The sequence below is a fragment of the Moschus berezovskii genome, chromosome 2 (assembly GCF_049115385.1).
Source record: "Moschus berezovskii isolate FMDL1 chromosome 2, NW_MosBer_1.0, whole genome shotgun sequence".
In the NCBI taxonomy this organism is placed as follows: domain Eukaryota; kingdom Metazoa; phylum Chordata; class Mammalia; order Artiodactyla; family Moschidae; genus Moschus; species Moschus berezovskii.
Genome location: NC_142461.1, coordinates 113,482,142 through 113,504,084, shown reverse-complemented (window position 1 = coordinate 113,504,084; position 21,943 = coordinate 113,482,142). Strand labels below are relative to the sequence as shown.

Below are 21,943 nucleotides of genomic sequence, written 5' to 3'. Positions count from 1 at the left end.
TCAATGTAATTTTGGAAGACCTAGACTGAGCATTTAGGCAAGAAAAATAAAAGGCAGCTAAACTGAAAAGGAAGAAAACTGCCACTATTTGCAGATGACAGGATATATAGAAACCCCAAAGACTTCACAAAAACAAAATTGTTAGAACTGATTACAAATTCAGTAAACTTGCAGGATATGAAAACAATAACGCAAAAATCTATTGTGTTTCTATTCAATAATAACAAACTATCAGAAAGAAAAATTAAGGAAACAAAACCATTTATAGGTGCATCAGAAAGAATAAAACATCTAGGAATAAATTTAACCAAAGAAATTAAAAACATGTACAGAAATCTATTTAAGACAGTGATGAAAGAAACTGAAGAAGGCACAAATAAATGGAAAGATATTCCACATTCATGGACTGGAAGAATTAACAGGGTTGAAATGTCCATACTATCCAAAGCAATCTAAAGATTCAATGAATCCCTATCAAAATGTCAATGGTATTTTTCATAAAAATAGAGGAAAAAAATCCTAAAATTCATATGGAAACACAAAAGCCCCAAAGAACCAAAGCCATCTTGAGAAAGAAGAACAAAGTTTAAGTCTTCATACTCTGTGATTCTAAGCTATATTTCAAAGCTCTGGTAATCAAAACCGTATGGCATTAGCATAAAACACACAACATAACAGAATAGGGAGCCCAGAAATAACCTCATGCATATATGATCAATTTATTATGACAAAGGAGCCAGGAATATACAATGGGGAAAGAGTCATCTCTTCAATAAATGATGTAGGGAAAACTAGACAGCCACATACACAAGAATGAAACTGGACCCCTAACTTAGATCTTACACAAAAAGTAATTCAAAATGGATGACAGCCTTGAACATGCTTGAAATCATAAAACTCTCAGAAGTGAACAGGTGATAAGTTTCTCAACACAGGTCTTGGTGAGGACTTCTTTGTACTTGACAACAAAAGTAAACAAGTGGGACTACATGTAATGAAAAAGCTTCTGCACAGCAAAGGAAACCATGAACAAAATGAAAAGACAACCTACCAAATGGGGAAAATATCTGTAGATGTCACATATATCATAAGGGGTTAGTATCCAAAATATACAAAGAACTCAAAACTCAACAGTGGAAAAAAAAAAATCCAGTTTAAAAGAAAAGGTACAAATGATCTGAACAGACTTTTTTTCCAAGGAAGACATTCAGATGGCCAACAAGGACACAAAAAGGTGCTCAACATCACTAATCATTGGAAAAAGGAAATCGGAACTGCAATATCACCTCATACCTCTAGAGTGGCAATTACAAAAAGACAGTAAATGTGTTGGTGAGATGTAAAGAGGAAACCTTCATGCCCTGTTGGTGGGATTGCAAATTGGTGCAGCCACTATGGAAAACAGTATGGAGGTTCCTCCAAAGTTAACAATTATTCTACTGTTATGATCCAGCAATTGTGCTTCTAGATATTTATCCAAAGGAAATGAAAACACTAACTGGAAAAGGTATTTGCACCAACATGTTTATTGCAGCATTATTTACAATATGTAAGACACAGAAGCAACCCAACTGCGTGAAATGATAAAATGTGATAAATATATCTGTAACTGAATATTATGCAGCCATAAAAAAGAATAAAATCTTGCCAACTGCCACAGATAGATGGACCTTAGGGAATTATGGTTAGTGAAATATTAATCAGGCAGACAGAGAAAAACAAATACTGTATGACTTCATTTATGTGTAGAATCTAAACCAATGAAGAAAAAACCATGTTCATAGATACAGAGAACTGGTGGTTGCCAAAGGTGTCTGGGTAAAGAGTGAATGAATGTGTGAAGAGGGTTAAAAGGTAAAAATTTCAGTTTTAAAATAAATAAGTTAAGGGGAGGTGACACAGCATGATGATTACAGTTTATCCTATTGATATTTGAAAGCTGCTAAGAGTGTATCTCTTGAAAGTTCTCATCAGAAGAAAAAAATTTCTAACTATGATGTCAGATAGTAGCTAGACACTGGTGATCACTCTGCAATTGTACAAATATGGAATCATTGTATCATACATTTGTAATATATCAACTGAATCTTAAGAAATATTGCTAAATGCTAAGTCACTTCAGTCGTGTCCGACTCTGTGTGACCCCATAGACGGAAGCCCACCAGGCTCCCCCGTCCCTGGGATTCTCCAGGCAAGAACACTGGAGTGGGTTGCCATTTCCTTCTCCAATGTGTGAAAGTGAAAAGTGAAAGTGAAGTCGCCCAGTCGTGTCCGACCCATAGCGACCCCACGGACTGCAGCCTACCAGGCTCCTCCATCCATGGGATTTTCTAGGCAAGAGTACTGGAGTGGCTTGCCATTGCCTTCTCCGTTACCTTGCCCCAATTTTCATCTTCATATAAAGTCAAAGTGTCATTTATTACTTTCTTTAAGGCAAAAATGTTGCTTGGAAAATCAGACAAGTTAACATATCTAGTTGGTTTCAGTTATGAGTAAATTCAAGTAAGTCAAACAAAGATTTTCAAAATGGGAAGGATTTAGCAGCTTGTATCATTTAAAAGGTATTTTAAATAAGTTATTTTTCTTTTTTATTTGTTAAATTATGGAAGTATGGTAACACATTTACAGGAGACTTGGAAAATACAGAACAAAGTTACATATAGTTTCACTACAATTATTTTTTTAAATAGATAAAAGTTTAGCTGGAGTTTCATTATCCAACTCTCAAAAATTAATAGAACGATAGAAAAGCAGGATACAGTGGATACAGCAGAGGACTTAAAAGGCACAATGAATCAATTTAACACAATTAAGTTTTATACCATCTTTACGTAACAACAGGATACAAATTCATGTTCCCACAGACTATAAGCCAGGTGACACTGTAAATATAAAATAAGGTGCAACATTTAAAAAATGTTTGATATTAATTTCTCATTTAAATGCTTTCTTCTTTGCAATTACCCTTTGTTTTTTCAGTCTTCGGTGAGGCTTTCAATGGCTAAGTCAAAGATCTCTCTTGCTAAAAGTCACATTGCACTTGAAAATATGTGGGTTACTTTCAAATATCTTTTTATATTGATTAATAACATAATTCCACAGTGATAAGAGAACAGACTCTGTATGATTTAAAAACCTTTAGACCATAAAATGTTTACACCATGAAAAGATATCTTTTAGATGACATAAACCACTGCATGAGAATCCATCCTTTACAAATGCTTTGAGTATTTAGAAAATAACACAGGGATGCTGCAAAATGGGTTCTTATCCAGCTTAGTCTAGAAGTTTCTCAAAGACCTTTCTAATTCATCCAATAAGAATTTACAGAGCATACAGTTTACATCAGATACTCTGGAGTCTGACAATATGGAAGAAAGCAAAGTGTCCTTCTGGAGCATAGAATCCAACAGAGGAAACACACTAGATCACACACACAAAAGTGAAACTCCATTGTGCTAAGATAATGTGATAAATGCTACTGAAAAAAATAAAAAGAGATATGCAAAAAAGTCAGAGTCTATGCTACTCTAGTATAAAATAACTAAGATCATTTCACTTTAAAACCTCTTCACTTTGGAGATGAAATAATGTGACAGAGTCATACCCCCCAAATTATCAAATGTACCAAAGCATACTTTGAGCTGAAAGCTGAGAATATTGACAATAATAGCTGGCAATACTCTGAGTATTTAGGGAATTCTAATCTGAAGCAGCTCATAGATATAATGACATACATTCTCCCTGACTCTTCAAAAAAGAAACTTTTAAACAAATCTTAGTTGTGAAAAATTGGAAATCATTTAAGACAAAAATCTTTCCTGGTATATCTCCAAAAAGGTACTCAAATAATTTGAGTCATTTTTATTACAAGTATGAACTTAAATCCCTTCATGATTATGTTATTGATACTTTTGCCAATATTCACCTACTGTATTTCTTTCCAGACACCACTCCATTCTCCTAAGCTAACAAAGAGCTGCTAGTTTCTCACATGTTCAGATACTTCAAGGTTTTTATTTTTCTCAGTGTTAAGAAGTTTTATGAATTATCCCAACCTGTTATAAGCAAAACAATAAACCTCTGAATATCACCTTTTGAAAGTGAGAATCCCCTCAGACTTTCTTTAGATGTAATTCCTTCCCATAGCTTACTGTTTGCTCTTGAGCAAAGAGCTAAGTCCCCTATTTTTTCAGGCAAGAATACTGGAGTGGGTTGCCATTTCCTTCTCCAGGGGATCTTCCTGACCCAGGGATCAAACCTGCTTCTACTGCAGCTCCTGCATTGGCAGGCGGATTCTTTACCTGGGAAGCCCCAATCATGAATGGAAAACCAATAAACCAACCCATTGTTTTTAACTCTGCACCCCACCCCCCATCAGATAGGAAATGAGAGAACACAGAGCCTGTGACCTGGGTGTTAGGCAGTGGAGAGCAGTCACTGGACTAGCACACCTCCACCAGACCCTCCTCTCGTCCCCACTGCCAGCTCTTGCCCCTGGAAGCGGGGAGGATTGTGGTCTTCTCTGTAACCCCCATTCTGTATTTCCTCCAGGAAGGCATGTCCTTCTCCGCTCACATCCCGGTTGAGGGTACCGGGCCTGGGGTGGGCGCCCTCTGCTGCTCGTCCTGCTCCAACATTCACCGCGTGGACCTGCTCTCATCTGGGTCCCACAGCCAGACTCCGAGCTACATGAGGACGTATCTTGATGGCGGCTCATTCAGCAGAGGTCAGGTGCCTGCTGTGAGCCAGTGATGTGCTAGGTGTGGAGAGGGGATTAAACCAGACAGGGTGATTAAACCCTGCCACCAGTGTGCGACAACAGATGGTACAACCTCAGAGGTGGCCTCCCTGCCTCAAATGTCACACTGCTGCGGCACTTTCTCACAGGAATCATCCCCTCCACGTGCCAGTCTGAAAGGGTGGAAAGACGCCAGGACCCAGAGAGAGCAGCTGCCCAGGCACGTGGCTCCCCTTGAGTCCCAGAAGCTCCTCCAGGAGCCCAGGGTTAAATGGCCACCGACTGACTAGGCTGCTTCTAACTGGGTTCTTATCTCAACTAAGAGTCCTGATGACTACACTGTCTCACTGTTGACAAAATCACTGGCATTTTAAATTTGGATAAAAATGAGGGTACTGTTAGTTCTGGTGTGAGCTAAGAGCATCCCCTCTGTGTGAGCACGGGACCTTGAATTTACCTCCTCTGCCCCAGCTCCCCTGCTGCCTCAAAAGGCTGGGAGCTGCCCCACCCACTCCATCCCCTCACCACACAGGTTGTGGCCCCGCTGAAAGAACAAATGAAAGATTCCTATTTTTGAGGCAGGAGGCAGATGCCCCCCGCCCCCACTCCAGAATAAGCAACTGGAGTTCATCTGTGGACAAACTCCAAAATGTCAGTAGCATGACAATCAAGAAAGGATGTTGGGCCTTGCCCAGATAAGAAACTACATATTTTTCATTCTTGAAGTCCAGAAAACCTTCCCAACTAGAAAGCTCCTTGGAGGTCAGAAGGGGAATGGTGTGAAGTCTCCCCACAGGCCTTGAGATGCACACCCAGGCACCCATGGGAGGATCCTGAGATATACCAAGTACAGGCTCAGAACCAGGCAAACCAGGATGACTGACCAAAGGAAACCCAGAAGAAATGCCCTGCAAAAGTGAATCCAACAACCAGGAGGGTGCAGCTCTGAGTCCACCTGTGCGCCTATCCACACACACTGTACTCTCTTTCCTTTGAATAAACACTTTCTTTGTAGGAATTCTTTTCTGCAAAGCCAAGGGGCTAGGACCTTGTCACTGACCAGTGGTTAGGATTCAGCTCTCACTGCCACGACTCAACCTGTCTTTGGCAGGGAACTGAAACCTTGCCTTTAGCCACTACAGGCCAAGACAACACAAGATTATTTCTACCTGGGTGCCAGGCCCAGCCTTCTACCGCCTCTGCAACTGTGAGACTCTCCCTCAGGGGTGAATCATTTAACCTCTCCGGATCTCACGCTTTATCTGTAACAGGAGGAACTGAGGGAGGTGATCTCTGAGCCTCCCCCGCCCCCCTCACCGAGCCACAGGCATATTGGCATTTTGTTTCTTTGGCGCGCAGGGCTGAAAGCACTGGTGGGGAACTGCTCTTCTGCGCCCAGGTGTAAAGGGTTGCCTTGCCTGGAGAGGGACCGCAGAAACTGAAAATGCCTCACCTTCTGGGCTTCTGGCTTTCCCCCAGACCTCCACAAACCAGGAGACAGTGAGGGGACGCCCCAGCCGCCGGAGAGCAGGCGCTGGGAGTGGGAATGCGGTGGACTGGGAGGCAGGAGGCCCGGGCAGCACAGCACTTCTCTGGGCTTGATTCTCTTTGTGGATAAGACGAAGTCTTAGTTTTCCCCCAGGCCGTGCAGCTCTGGGGGAGCTGGGGCCCCTTTCCTCAGAGATGCCGCCCACACCTTTCTCTCCTGCTCGGACGGCAGCAACCAGCAGTTCATCCCAGTGGAAGCCTATGTTCCGTATACTTCATTTTTAAAAAGCGTGCTAAAAGGTAAGATTTTTAAACCTCCGATCTTTCTAAGAAGCAAACTGTTTACTTCCTTGCAGAAACAAAACCGCTTTTATCGACTCCCCAGTAATGTAGTCTGAACTCCTGGGTTCCCCAGGCCCTTTCCGCAGCCCCAGCCGCACCTGCCGCCACTCCAGACGTCGCCCTTCCCATTCCAGCCGTCCGGCGCGACGTGCGGCTCCCGAACACCCGGAGTGCCACCTACCTTCACGTCACTGCGATGCTGCTGCCTCTGACGACAGCAGGCTTCCACTCGGCCCGGGGGCTTCTCTCCTTCCTCCGAGGCGCAGACGGCGCCTCCCCGGAAGCCGGCTCAGGCCTCGGCAGCGGAGCTCCCAGCCGTGCGTGCTCCTCGGGCCTTGCACGCGCATCTCATTGCTCCTTGTCAGCAGCGTGGGGACGGGGAGGCCTTTGAATTCAGACCACCTGGGCCCAACCCGGCTGCTCCACGAGGTGTGCCCGGGGCCTGTGAGGCAGGAACGTGTGCCTTCGCAGAGCCGTGGGGCGGATGAGCGGAGGCTTGTTGGGCGGCGGGAGGCTCACTCACCACCAGAGAGCCAGGCTCTAACCTCATGGCGGGGAGCTTGGGGTTGGGGGTAAGGGAGGATGTGTCTCGGAATGATGGAAGCAACACCCGCCCCCCCCCCCCAAGTCAGGATCTCGACTTCTGATGTTTTTGTAAGTATGAGGGGTTCACAGTCACCTGCAGGGCTTTTCATTTCTATCTTAACAAGCCTCAGGCTGACATATTTACTTTAAAATTGTGTTGCAAAGGGACTCCTTTTGGTGAATGCACCCAGGCTTTTCTGCATCCCCACCCAGCTAAACCTGTCTGGGGTGGAAGGAAAGTAAGGGACTAAGTCCCAGCGAGCCCTTTTCCGAAGAAAAAAAAACACGTCCCCACCCTCGGGGCCGCTCCCGCGACGTCCCAGCCCCGCCCAAGGGCCCTGCGAGGTTGGCCCGGAGACCCCGCGGCCTCCGACGGGGCGCGGCTTTCCCTGGTTCGCGGCGCCACCTGGTGGCCGCGGCGCGCGCTGCCGGCCAGGCTGCGGCTCCGCGTGGCCTTGGAGACAACAGAAGTTGCCCGACGAAAGTCAGCGTTGGGCTCTACGGCTCCTAATCGGTGTGTGGTAACAGAACTGAGACGTGGGAGCAGACAGACCTACAGGGAGTCAGCTCCTATCCTGAAGCTTCCACTGTGTGAACTGGAGGTTACTTATTTGGTAAATGGAGGTATCAGTACCACCTACTGGGAGGTCAGGGAGGATTGAAGAAAAAATTGCCCTGCTTGACACCTGCTGTCAATTAAATACTTCTCTTTAAGTTGATTCCTTTTTCTCAAGAAAGTTGATAAAGGAAGCTACTTTAGCCTTATCCTACGAAGCAGATCTATTTTTTCAACACGTTAAAATAAATATATAGGTAATAAAATTAGAAAACAAAAATGTCTTCCATGTAACATTTGGCAACACCAGTCCAGGGGATCAAGCCCAGAACCTGTGCCTGCCCAGGGCCCCTCTTCTCTCTCTCTTCTGCCTCTTCTGTGTCCACTGCTACTCTTCATGTGTCCTCTCCAGAAGACCCCCAGCTGGTGGGGTTTTCACCTCAGGTGACACCATTTGCCTAGTAGAGATCTGAATTTGGAAAAATATATTTCACTATCTCTGAAGCTACATGCCCTTTTTATTTCAGGTCATTCCAGGAAAAGAAAAACAAAAACTTTGCAGAGACCAAGTTTTGCTTTATTAAAATCAGACTGAGTTCTGAGCCCCTGAATTTAGGCAATAGGAACCTGTTTCTTTTTTCGGCTCCCCAACTAAAGACACATGGAATTTGCCCTCACATTTATGTTCTCCACCACCCCAAAGCACACAGGTTGTTCAGTTGCTGATCTCAAATTACACAATGTTAGAACTGCAAATACTTCATGTAACTGACAGCTCACAGGATTTCTGGAGATCTAAATGCCAGAAGGGATCCCCAGAGACAATGTGAGCTCTCGCCATCATGTCTGTGCTTAGCAGAGCTGTCTGAACCACACAGGGACATTTCTGGCCAAACTGATTTACAAACACAAAACAATGTTGCAGATCATCAAAGTACAGGTCTATTAAAGCAGACATCACGGATAATTCTAATCTAGGGCCAGTGTTGCTGCTGCTGCTGCTAAGTCACTTCAGTCGTGTCCGACTCTGTGTGACCCCATAGACAGGAGCCCACCAGGCTCCCCCGTCCCTGGGATTCTCCAGGCAAGAACACTGGAGTGGGTTGCCATTTCCTTCTCCTATGTGTGAAAGTGAAAAGTGAAAGTGAAGTCGCTCAGTCGTGTCCGACCCTTAGCGACCCCACGGACTGCAGCCTACCAGGCTCCTCCATCCATGGGATTTTCTAGGCGAGAGTACTGGAGTGGCTTGCCATTAGGGCCAGTGTTAGGGACTTCTTATCAGGGAGCTTTTAAATGCCACAGGAGAAGGCCAGCACCTTCCCCTCCCCCAGGCTAGGCCGTCCTGGCTCTTTAAGTCCCATTTCTCGTTTACATGAAAAATAACCCTGTTGATTTTGTCAAATGCATTTTTAAACACTCTGCTGATATGAAAGTGCATAAGAAATGAGAAGTTCCCTCACCTGAGCCACCCTAATGCAGGTGGCTCCCTGAAGATGCTTCCCACACACACCCAACCTCAGATGAACATGACTAGTTCCAGCCTCAAACCGGGCCAGACTGGCCAGAGCTGGACAACTCTAAGCAGCTTCCCTCTCACTAGGATTCGAGGCCACAGCATGGAGGGCAAGGAAGCACTTGGGAATTCAGGCAGGGCCTCTCATTACACACTCCTTGGTCCCTAAAAAAGAGAACTGATGACATATTTCAATAGACTTGGTTGTCAAGGTAAATTCAACTAAAGGGTTTTTGTCCCAGACTCGGCTTCCGGGAGAGGTTGCTGCTGCTGCTGCTAAGTCACTTCAGTCGTGTCCGACTCTGTGTGACCCCATAGACGGAAGCCCACCAGGCTCCCCCATCCCTGGGATTCTCCAGGCAAGAACACTGGAGTGAGTTGCCATTTCCTTCTTCAATGTGTGAAAGTGAAAAGTGAAAGTGAAGTCGCACAGTTTTTTCCGACCCTTAGCGACCCCACGGACTGCAGCCTACCAGGCTGCTCCATCCATGGAATTTTCTAGGCAAGAGGTTGGGGAAACCCAAATCCCTGTCATCATCTTGGTTACTGTCCAGAGACCTATTTCTCCCCAAGGTTTAGAGTTTAAGTGACTGCTTCAAATTGTTAATCTTAGCAACCATTTCACCATGACTCATGGATCGAAAATAATAAAGTCCATGAAAATTCTTGTTTTCTGATCCTGGATGCCTTACGTTCTGGACCCTCCAGCTTTTTGAAGCCCAGGCTTCCCACTCATCTCCACCAGGACAATACTTGATACATTGAAACCTTAGATGCCTGTGGACCAGGTAAGCAGCAGAAACCAGCAGGCCAGGTGGCAAACTGGTGGGTGTCGGCTCAAGGGGGCTTGCTTCCTTGTGGGGCTGAGGACCTAGTGTTGCCAGATAATGGGCAAGAGAAACCAGAAATGGACTTAATGTGAAATTTTCTGGTTTTGGAACGTTGGCAATTCACATTTAAAAATGTACAGGGTGGCTCAAAGGTGTCTGAGGGAAGTCAGTTTGCTACCTCTTGTTCCCTGGGTAGACTATCCTGCAGAGGGCTTGGCACAGGGTTGGCTCAGCTCCCTGTTTCAGTATTCACCCCACAAGCCGGGGCCTGTTTCCATCCAGGAGTGCCAGGAAACATGGTGCAACCTTGACTCTGACAACACAAAGTCCCCGGGCCCACAACCACCAGTGGATGGTGTGTTCTCTCATTTTGTTTGCACTGGCGAAGACTGGCCAGAGGGCACCATGCGTGTGTAACTCCCCGACGAGGCAGCTGTTCCTACACTGGTCAGTCCTGAACTGCTCCGTAATAGTTAAGAACTCTGTCCCCAGCCCTGCAGCCTGCGGGTGCCTCTGTCACGGGCCCCATCCCCGTGAACATCTCTCTGTCCTTCTCCAGCTCCCGGAGCGCTGCAAGCCGGGGAGCAGTTTCACCTACCATTCTGCTGGCCTGTGGCTTTGGTGTTATTTCCCCATTCTTGCAGTTACTGGCTCATATGCTCGGAGCTTATCAAGGAACACGCTGGTTAGCAAGACCAGAAACTGTTCTTCCAAGATCCACTGCAAACAGAACCATCAATAAAAGGACCCCTTCTCCAACGTGTGCACTTTGCTAAGTGGTGAAAATGTCTCAGTAGTCAATGGACTTTCTATTGCCTTATTTCCTTTGGCCTGCAAGGAGATCCAACCAGTCCATCCTAAAGGAGATCAGTCCTGCATGTTCATTGGAAGGACTGATGTTGAAGTTGAAACTCCAATACTTTGGCCACCTGATGCAAAGAGCTGACTCATTGGCAAAGACCCTGATGCTGGGAGGGATTGGGGGCAGGAGGAGAAGGGGATGACAGAGGATGAGATGGCTGGATGGCATCACTGACTCTGTGGACATGAGTTTGAGTGAACTCCGGGAGTTGGTGATGGACAGGGAGGCCTGACGTGCTGTGATTCATGGGGTCGCAAAGAGTCGGACATGACTGAGCGACTGAACTGAAGCATAAAACAGGAACACAAAGAAGATAAAGTCATCATCATCACAGACTTACTGCCAGCTACCAACATGGCCTTCAGATGACAGCTGCCTCCTGAGTCTCCTCTGTCCACTCATTTCAGGGCTGGCTGCCCCTCCATCCTCCACTACTAGACAGGCTTCCTCAAATGCAGATGAGCTTGTTCTCAAGGAAATCCTCCAGCAACTCCTGTTTTTAGACAAATCCCCAGCTCCCTAGCCGGCACTCGTGCGCTCTACTCCACCACTCCTCTAGCCTCAAGTGGTCTCTGCCCCTCCTTTGCCTGCACAGTTCTTCACGTCACATCCTCTCTCAGGACCTTCCTGCTCCTGCCCAGCACCCTGGCAGAGTGCCTCCGTCGAATCTTCAGCAAACGCGGGCACTGTGGGGGGATGCGCTGGGGCCTTACCAGTCACCGCTTCCCCCTCAGTTCCTGCAGCACAGCCTTCATGTTTCAGCCTCTCTTTCAGCCATGTTACTCCACAATAGCCTGAAGAATGTAAGCCACGGCGCTGCGGGAAACCTCTCTGAACTGTCCCCCAAAGAAGGGGGCTGGCCCTTTTCTTCTGGCTACAATGAGGAGGGTATGGCAGGGGTTCTGCCTGCCATCTGAGCCCATGAGATGACCGTGGAAAAGAAAACCACACCAAGCAGCACTTGCAGGACAGGAGCTGCGGTCTCTGACGTTACCAAAGGTCGGTCCTGCCTCGGCCTGACCATTTCCAACTCTGAACGTGGGCGAAAGCAATGGTCCTGGTGGTCCAATGGTTAAAAGTCTGCCTTCCAATGCAGGGGACGTGGATTCGATCCCTGGTTGGGGAATTAAAATCCCACAGGGCAGCTAAGCCTGTGAGCCTCAACAGGAGACACTTGCATGCCGCAACCGGAGAGAAGCACCCCACTCACCCCCCTGCAACTAGAGAAAGACCACGCACCGCAACAAAGAACAACAACAAAAAAAGCAACAAAACCAACCATGGCAGAGAGAATAGACTTTGCTTAAGCACTGTATTTTGAGAGTTGTTCTGATAACCAAGCCTATTCAAACCAGCATTCTCCGTTCTCCCTATCACTGCCTCACACCTCTGGCATGAATTCGCACCGAGTGACCCGGGGCTTCAAAGATAATTCGACTGTCATCCTCACTGAGGGCTCATCTCAGTGTGTACAGCGCTCTCCTCAAGGGCCCAGAGGACTGACCGCTGACACCATCCCCTCTAAAAGGTCACGGTGAGTGGTCTCATGGTAGCGACACTCTGTTTCACATCTGTGTTTCTGGCCCCTGAAATCGAACACGCTGTGTTTAAAAAACCACAGCTGAAGGAAGACAAGAATATCTAAAATAAGTGTTTTCCATCTCAGGAAGACCTGACGAGCCTGTCTGGGCCAAGTCTGTGCCCATCTTCCCGGTGAATGCTGAGAATCACCCCCACCCCCCAAAGCTCAGTGTTTTTTATATGCTTATAGACCCTGTTCTGGGAAGATGGTCCAGGGCTGCTGTCATCCTCAGATGAGAACTGTGACCTCACAAGAGTTCAGAATCACTGCTCTGGAAAAACTACTGTTAAAAATTTTGTCCTTAAAGCTCAAAAATTACTTACTTGCTTCCCATTCATTTTTAAAAAACATGAATATCTTTTAGAAATAACGACGTGCTCAACTTTACCTGAGCTGGAGCCTTCTTTTGTCATTTACTTTAAATATAAACCTGGCCCTGGAGATGGATCTATCCTAAAAACTGGTGGTCACTGATAACTCTAGTTTCCAGGTGAGTTTCAGAAGCCCTGTTCTATTCGCTGCTCCATAGCAACATTCATGCCAGTGCCAGGTCAATAACCGATGAATCGCTTTCATCTTATTTAAGAAGCAGAGATATAATATGCATTTAATTTCATTCAATAAATCAATTCCACATAACTTACCATCTCTTAGAAAATATAGGAGAAAGCAAAGGTCAGACATGGAATTACATGAATGCATTGTGATGCACTAGAGATTAATGAATGCACCATGGCAATTAGGAGCTGTAATTTAAATGTACCACAAGAAGAAAAGCAAAAGTACTGTAATTTATTGCTGTATCTATGCTTCCCAGTACAGCTATAATATTGTAAGTAGCTACAAAGTGCCACCTTCTGGTTTAAAACTGTGCAACATCTCCTTTATTTCTTCTTAAATGGCATTTTTTAGTGGACGTATAAAGCAACAGCAGCAGTTATAAAATGTTGTCTGAGTACTTGCTCAAAACAAAGATCTGTGTATAGGCTGAATAAAAAGATGTTCAATTACTAGTGCACACTGTGTTAACTTTAATAACATCTGTTGGAATTTTCGTGTAAACCTTAATAGAGACGTGACTCACAGAGACCAAAAGTAAACTATCTTCTCGTTTCACTGCTTAGTGAGGTGGTCTGCATTCTTGCAAATGATTTACAAAATACAAGAAATGTTGCGAGTGGGTATTAGGCATAAAATATTACATTTTCTTACAGAAGGAGCAGCAGGAGGACAGGGGGCCTAGTGAACACCCCGTCACCACCTTTCCCAAAGAGCTACACCCCCAAGAATGGCAGTGGAAACCTGGCAGCAAGCCACCCTTACAATTCTTTTTGGTTGTTTTAAAATACAAGCACTTCCTGATGTTTCCCTCCCCGGCCGGTGAGCCGCACTCCCTCTTGGCAGAATACACGCCCACATCCTCTTGCTGAGTTTTCCCTTAGAATTATTTACAGGATGCCTACAGAAACGGTACAAACTAGTATGAAATTAAAGAGAGTTTGCATTTCCAGATACGCTTCTGTGGTGAAACAAGCACACCACACCAATCCTGAAGACCGGTCCCAAGCTAAGGTGACTCAGAGGCAAATGCATCTGTGACCGTAACCGCTGAGCTGGGCTTCTCACTGGCGTTGGCGGCGTCGCTGACTCTGTCCTCCACAGTGGCCGCGGCCTTGGGAGTGGGGGGTGTCACGTCCACAGTGAGTGCGGAGGTGGCGTCTGCCCGTGCAGTGGTCGGGATGGGGTCGGAGGGTGGGCTGCCGGCGGGTGGGACGGCGGACAGCAGCTCTGCGGAGCCTGCTGCGGGAGAGACCTCTGGAACCAAAGGGAATGGCGGGAGGAACTCAGATGGCATGGGGAGAGGTGCGAGGCCTGGTAAGTTTCGGGGAGGCAGGGAAGGAAGAGGTGGCAAACCTAGGACAAAAAGGCAGAGATCACACATCCTCCCAGCACAGAAGAGTGACAGCCACAGGCACACAACCATTTCCATTTGCATTTCACTAAGGAAATGGAGGCTGAGGAGTGACAGCACAAATCACCACCTCTGATTATCCTTGACTGGAGACTGGGACAGAGTTAAATATTCACCACAGGCCCAGCTGGCCAGAGGAAAGGTTCCCTCGTGTGACTCAGCCCAGCTCAGGGAAGACATGATTCTCCCAGCCAGGATGGACAGGAGCCCCTCTGCCTGCAAGGCAACACATGGAGTGCTGAGCAGAGCTCCGTTCTTCAAGCAAGCTGCAGGTTGACTCTCTGCTGCACTCTGGACAGACAAGAGGAACCGGGGCCAGGCCTGAAGCCAGAAGTACTCAGCCTTTTTTCAAGCCCGCTGATTGATAACTATTTATAGCATACTTGGCAGATTTACTGTAAAAACCTTAAAACGCAGAAGGAAGGGAAAGAGTATTACATCTTCAAGAAACAAAAGGAAGGCAGCTTGTAAAACAGGTTTCCGGCAACCTGTGGCCCAGTCTGTCAACCTGGGGAAAGGGCAAAGCCTAAAGTCTAAGAATACAGGGCTGCTGCTGCTGCTGCTGCTAAGTCACTTCAGTCGTGTCCGACTCTGTGTGACCCCATAGACGGAAGCCCACCAGGCTCTCCCGTCCCTGGGATTCTCCAGGCAAGAACACTGGAGTGGGGTGCCATTTCCTTCTCCAATGTGTTAAAGTGAAAAGTGAAAGTAAAGTCGCTCAGTCGTGTCTGACCCTTAGCGACCCCACGGACTGCAGCCTACCAGGCTCCTCCATCCATGGGATTTTCTAGACAAGAGTACCCACCAAAAAAGACAAAGGGAAAGCTGAGACAGTAAACATTAACCTGAATTTACTGACTTCATTTGTTTTTTAACCCATTGTGCCAAAAAGCAAAACAGGTTAATGAGGACAGGTAATGAATATATACAGATGATAAGTGTTACAACAGGGGCTGCTGTGATCTAAACAGAGACATGACAATGTACACCACGGTGTAATAAGATCATCACTGATGCCACCGAAGGGCCAAATTCTCGAGAACAGCAACTCAAAGCCAACCCTGACGTGTGGCCATCTCAAAGCGAAAACTAATCTGGGCAGTCATTAACCATAAGAGCAGACTTGTGGGGACACTCTGCTGCTTCATTTTCATCAGTGCATAAAATCTGACTGTAAGTACTTGAATATCTGTGAACTTAACTATTTGTAGCTAAAACCTTGCAGTTTTTATAAAAACATTAATAATGAATATTTCCATAAAGCAATTATCCTTCAATTTAAAAAATGAAGACTATTTATCAAGTAGCAAGCGCAGCAAGCCTGAGCCACGCAAAACACGGGTACCGCCAGTCCCTGGATGGCAGCTGCCCAAAATACAGGCAGAATCACAGGGAGTTCATTGACTGCCCCTGGGCGAACTGCACGCCTCCCGTCCCACTCAGCTCAGCGGGGCCACACCACTGCTTTTTATTTCTACAACTGGCCTTTACAGGGCTTGAGCTGTCAGCTGCAGAAGGGAGGAGGAGGGAGGGGCAGGCAGCCGGCAGAGGACATCACAAAGACATTTCTCCTCCCCTTCTTTTTCAACCCTTTTAAATAGAAAAGATTAATTTATATCTGAAGCAGGTGAAGTTTGTTAAAACAATCTGCCCTTGCCAGAAAAAGACTGAAATAGAGGACTGCCTTTCCTGGATAAAACTTTTTATTAGACAGAGTCCTATGGCAAGATGGGCAACATACCCGGGTTCACGAGTTCTGGTAAGCTGACACCCGGCACGACAGGCGGGGTGGGTAGGTTGAGATTGGGGAGGACAGGAAGGCTCGGGAGACCGGCTGGTAAAGGCATCAGACCTGAAGAGAAGACAGAGAACAAAAGATAAAGCGCTGAAGATAAACCCTTGCATATTGAAAAAAATACCACCCACTTTGAAGTGAAAATACCAGAAGTCCACTTACCCTGTGGCAGTTTCGTACCATAACTACAGTAACAACAACAACAGAATCTCCCCCCAGTGAAGCATCTTTCTGTGCCTAAGTGGTTAGATGGCTTAGTGAGCAAGGGTTAAAGCAAACCTCTGAGCCCAAGGGCAAGAGTGATGCTGGCCAAGGTGTCTTAGGAAGAAGCCGACTTATCTCAGCAAATATGGGACTGATTTTCTTTGATGGTTGAGGTTTACACTCTCTCAGCCTTTTTTTTTCTTCCTTTTCCCCTTTTAATTTCAGATTCACAGTTGCTAATAAAGAATCCCCATGTATATTTCACTCAAATTTCTCAAATATTAACATTTTATCACACTTGTTTTATCATTCTGTGTGTGCTCACATTTGGTTAATGGTTTAGTATGACTGTAACAAAATCTTTAGCCATACAATTAAAGGCTCTCACAATGCCAACTATACTTGATCACTGAAATATCTGATCCCTATCTGACAGATAAAAGGACTTGGTCTTCACTGGAACAATAAGCGAAATAAACAAAAATCTCACCTAACAGAGTTACTGAGGACCCAAGCAAGGAGTGCTTGTCTCTAGGATACAATTGTCGTATTCATTAAGCACTGACCAGAATGCCCTAAGTAAGGAGTGCTGACGAATGGAACATCTACACACTCCTTATTCTGGCCTCAGGCTGCTTGGGGGCAGAGAGGATGGTGGGCTAGGTTTAAGGAGCCCAGGGCTCAGCAGCTGACTGGCTGGTGACTGCAGCTCACTGCCAGTTGCTCTCACTTATCATGAAGTTACAGCAGAGATAAAGTGAGAATAAAACCTGTAAAAAGTCACCACATAGGCATAAATTTTTCTCATTGTTTCTAAGATGTAAAGCACCAGTAAAGCTGTTATTATTACATATATGTCTCCTGCGGCTGACCTGGTAATGTAGTAGCTGGGTTCATTGGCGGCACAGATGTGAGGGACTGGTTCACTTGTGGTGGCAATAATGGTACTGTTGGCACACCTAAAATAAAAGCATAGCCTGTGACACATTCCAGTTGATAAAGAACAAGCAGACCATCTTGGACAGTCTTCAGTCCCTTCCCTCCCGCCACGGTCAGGTCTTCCCTCAGTGAGACTTCGGTCAGCTGGTCTCTAGCTGTGTCACTCCACAGCTCATCCACCTGCTCTGCCCTCTGCCCTTTGCAAGGGCTGCTAGTAGAGCATGGGCCAAGGGGGCGGGGGGCGCTGTAAGCCCATCCCAGCTAAGTAACACCAGGTATGAGTTTCACCCCTGAGAAGGGCTGGATTGGAAAACTGTTTTGCAATTTTGGAAATGAGACACAAGGATTCCAGTCAATCTTTATTGGGCTCCTGACCTAAAAGGTCATGTAACCCTAGGGCTGCTGGGGGCTATGTGTCCCATGAAACAGTGAATGCTGGTCTGTGAAAGAGAATGATGTAGATGGCCTGAAAGAGACAAGAGCATGTGGATCTCCAGAGATGGGGAGAATGACCTTCCTGAATTTCCATTTCCTTCTGACCTTGGTTCTGTGACATGCCTTTGAAGTCTAGTACATTCCATTTTTACTGATGTTAGCTTGAGGAGTTTATGTTCTTTACATTCAAGTAACTCTTAGGATACCACTTAATAAAGGTTATATATTAACGCTTACCAGCTGCTCAAGTGGGAAGTTTCACTGATATCCAAACAACAGAAATACTGCACATGGATTTTGATTTTGTCTTACAGAGATCTGCTTAAAGCCAGAATGAACTGTGCCTAAAAGTACGAAGCAACTATTTTCAGACAGTTTTATAAATTTATTTAGTCCCGTATTTACTTTTCTGCAGAAACTGGAGGCATGAAAAATCAGGAGTTCTTTGCTTTATTTGATTCTCAAAGGTGTTGGATGGTTGGGTGGTATGTTTAGTCTTTCGAGTTTGGGGGCAGGGTGGGCACCTGCAATATGTCAAGACATTGTTCTAGGCACTGAGGAACTTACAGAATAAAGAAAATAAAAATCACTACTCGCAGGAAATTTACATTCTGATGAGGTGCAGAAAAAGAAAGGGAGATAGGAAGTATGAGGGGGTCATATTGATTAATGCCATTTCAAAATGATATAGTCTTTTCTGAAAACTTAATCCAAATTTTTCAAATCCACAGTGAAGTTTTTGTTTTTTGTCTTTTTTAAAAAACACACACTTTTATTTTCTACAGTTACTGTTTGGGCTACTTTCCAGCAATATAATCAAAGCAAAGATTGAAAAATAAATACCTAACAAAAAGTGGTTTCTCATGTCATAATGCTAAATTCACTTACTCAAAGTGAAAATGTTGATTCCTTTCAATCTCCTTTAGGAATTTCTAATTTATTGATACCTCTTTTACTATTCAATAACCCATTTCTCTACAGTGCAAGAAGACCAGAGAAAACGCTTGTAAGACAACACAAGTATAACTGTCATGTATGAGGGAAGATTTAAAATAGAAACTGCAACTTGAAGAGACATCAGCTATCTCCTAAAGCCAGAAGAGCTCTCATATGCACTGAAACTCTCACTGTAAAGCCAGGTGAGAGCCATCAGGCACAGACTGGGTTGCCGGCTTGGGAAGTCTATTCAAGAATAAAGTCAAGGACCATTTCTTATATCTGATGGGATATAAGTAAAAATACTCAATCTCACAAAAAGGACTCAAACATTACTTGATGAAATAAACTTTAAAATCTCTCCCAAATGTATCTATGACTTGATACTGATGACATTAACATTTAATTTCATTTAGGAAATATTCTAAAACTAGACTGTGGTGATAACTGCACAACTCCATAAATTTACTAAAAATCATTGAATTCTATACTTTCAGTAAGTAAATTTTATAGTACAAAAATTATACCTTGATAAAGCTGGGAAACAACTCAGCAAAGAGCAGGGGGTAGGGATGAATGTCATCATACTGATAACTGGTGAAGCTGGGTGGTGGGGGGTCTGCTGTACTACTCTTTACACAAATGAATATCTGTATTTATTAACATTCATCTATTTTTGAGTATGTTTCAAATTTTTAATTTTTTATAAAAAATAAAAATTTCAAACTTATCTTGGAAAACAAAGACTCTGAAAAGATTTGGGATTTCAACCTAGGGGACAAACTCTAGGGACCATACTGTTGACCTTAACTGCATCTTGATGGGTTATTTTAAGTCCATTCCAGAATGAAGTGGAATATGAGCAGATCTGGAGTACAAATACTAAAAAAAAGAGCTCAAGAATAAAAGGATACTAATAAAATGAAACCATGGCAGTATTTTATCCACTTATTCAACACTGATTGAGTATATAATATACTCTTGGTATGATGAAGATATTTTAAAAAAGGAAAGTGAAAGTGAAGTCGCTCAGTCGTGTCTGACCCTTAGCAACCCCACGGACTGCAGCCTATCAGTCTCCTCCATCCATGGGATTTTCTAGGCAAGAGTACTGGAGTGGCTTGCATTGCCTTCCGTTCCGTTCAGTCGCTCAGTCTGACATGACTGAGCGACTGAACAGAAAAAAAGGAAACGGAAAAATAAACTATGTCAACATAACAAGTTAAAAACTGTATCATGTGACCAAGCAATTCTAATTTCTGGGTATATAAACAAGAAAAATGAAAACATATGTCTATGCGAAAACTTGGACACAAATGGTCATAGCCGCATTATTCAATAACAGTCAAAAAGTAGAAACCACCCAAATGTCCATCAACGAAATGTGGCATACCCATGCAATGGAACACTATTTAAACATAAAAAGATAAAGTATCAACATAAGCTATGACATCAATGAACTTGGAAAACAAAACACTATCCAAGGTAAAAGAAGCCACAGAGAAAGGTCACAGACAACCACACATATTTTATGAAATATTCAGACTAGAAAGAGAAAGTAGATTAGAATTGCCTAGGCCTTGGGGGACTGGGCAAAAAAAAGTGACTGGGTCAGGATTTCTTTTGGGGTAATGAAATGTTCTAAACTGAGGTGATGGTTTCAAAACTCTGCAAATATACTCAAAACCCCACTAAATTGTACACTTTGAAATGGGTAAACTAAATGCTATGTGAGTTACATCTCAATAAAGTTGTTGGAAAAAACCTAAAACATGCAAAAATGGAATATAGTAGGTAGAACAAGGAGTACAGAAAAAGAAGAGACAGGCACATGTCCCCTGAGCAAGCCTGAGCCCCTGAGAGAGGAACGGTAAACTGCTCGCTTCTGTATTCCCAGGGTACAGCACCTAGAGGATACACAAAAGTCGGCTGAGTAAATAGAGCAATTAAACAGAATGTAAAGGTAGAACACAGGGAAGTCCAAGGCCTAAAACTGGCTGAGAGGAGGTTTTAATGCATGTGATAAAGCAGACTGAAAACAGAAATCTATTTTCTGCATACCTGTACTGAGAACATTACTGACAGCTGGTGGAGTTGAACTAATAGAAAGTCCAGACAGACTCTGTTTGATTTCTGTAGTTCCTGGTGGTGACAAAGACGGGGGATTAACTGAGGACAGCTGGACCTTCCAAAAAATAGAAAGAAAAAAGGAAAATTACTCAAGTTTACTTAAAATATGCATACTGGCTCTCACTGGTCCTACAGATACTTTTTCGATCATGCACAAACCGTCAAAAGTTTTCACCTGGCACTTTGGCTTTCAGATACTCCTTCGTAATTCTGAAAGGTGCCAAGGGTGTCACGCTGTAGACATCTCCCCATCCTGTCACTTCTGGTCTCTTAACACATGGCGCCTAGCCCGTCACACACTGTTCTAGCCACTTCAACACCAGGAGATTCTTTCTTCTCCTTCCTAGCCAGCCAAAAATGATTACAGTCAACCCTTAAAACACCACTTCTTTCCTCTTCTCTGATTTCTCAGCCAGATTTTTGTTTTTAATTTTCACTGTTCATGGGGTATGTTCATGAATGAATCTGTATGAACTCTACAAATGGGTGGATGGGTGATTCTCAGATTTCACCCCTGAATCCTCCATCTTCCTCCAGCTCCAGTGTCCTCCGGCACTTTTCAACATGACCTGTATTATGGCCCTTCTCTCCAGCTGCATTTCACCGTCTGGGTTTCTTAGCCTGCCCACAGAGCCTTACAGGGGCAGACAGCACTGACTGGGGCAGCATATATGATGGTAGGAATCTGAATACGTAACAACCCTGGCTCTGGCCATGAGCCAATGGGTGGGGTGAGAAGAGGTTACACATTCCCACAGCTCCTCTTCACTTCCTCCAGAATTAGGGATGGCCAAACCATAAACCATAAAATGACGGCAGCCCTTTCTTTACAACTGCAGCATTTTCTTTCTGATTGTTTGGTTTTTATTTAGTCATGCAGGCAAGAGTTAACTGTCCTGTAAGGCCTGCATAGGAAACATTTTAAAAGTCCCTGCTACTGCTGCTGCTGCGAAGTCACTTCAGTGGTGCCCGACTCTGTGAGACCCCACAGACGGCAGCCCACCAGGCTCCCCTGTCCCTGGGATTCTCCAGG

At 44.8% G+C, this 21,943-nt stretch overlaps 2 protein-coding genes across 2 annotated transcripts in view; both read right to left on the bottom strand.

The window, feature by feature from the left end:
* The window catches only part of LOC148778589 (uncharacterized), a 101,519-nt gene extending 93,388 nt beyond the window's left edge, over positions 1-8,131 (bottom strand). Inside the window, exon 1 of the mRNA XM_088830022.1 lies at positions 6,753-8,131. The gene's annotated coding sequence lies outside the window, so the exon portion shown is untranslated. The remainder of the gene's footprint in view (positions 1-6,752) is intronic.
* Positions 8,132-13,506: 5,375 nt separating this feature from the next.
* The window catches only part of GORASP2 (golgi reassembly stacking protein 2), a 29,897-nt gene continuing 21,460 nt past the window's right edge, over positions 13,507-21,943 (bottom strand). Inside the window, exons 7-10 of the mRNA XM_055397528.2 lie at positions 20,842-20,965; positions 17,343-17,429; positions 16,213-16,323; positions 13,507-14,413 (exon numbers count right to left, since the gene is read on the bottom strand). Coding sequence (XP_055253503.1) covers positions 14,067-14,413; positions 16,213-16,323; positions 17,343-17,429; positions 20,842-20,965 — 669 coding nt within the window. The 3' untranslated portion in view covers positions 13,507-14,066. The remainder of the gene's footprint in view (positions 14,414-16,212; positions 16,324-17,342; positions 17,430-20,841; positions 20,966-21,943) is intronic.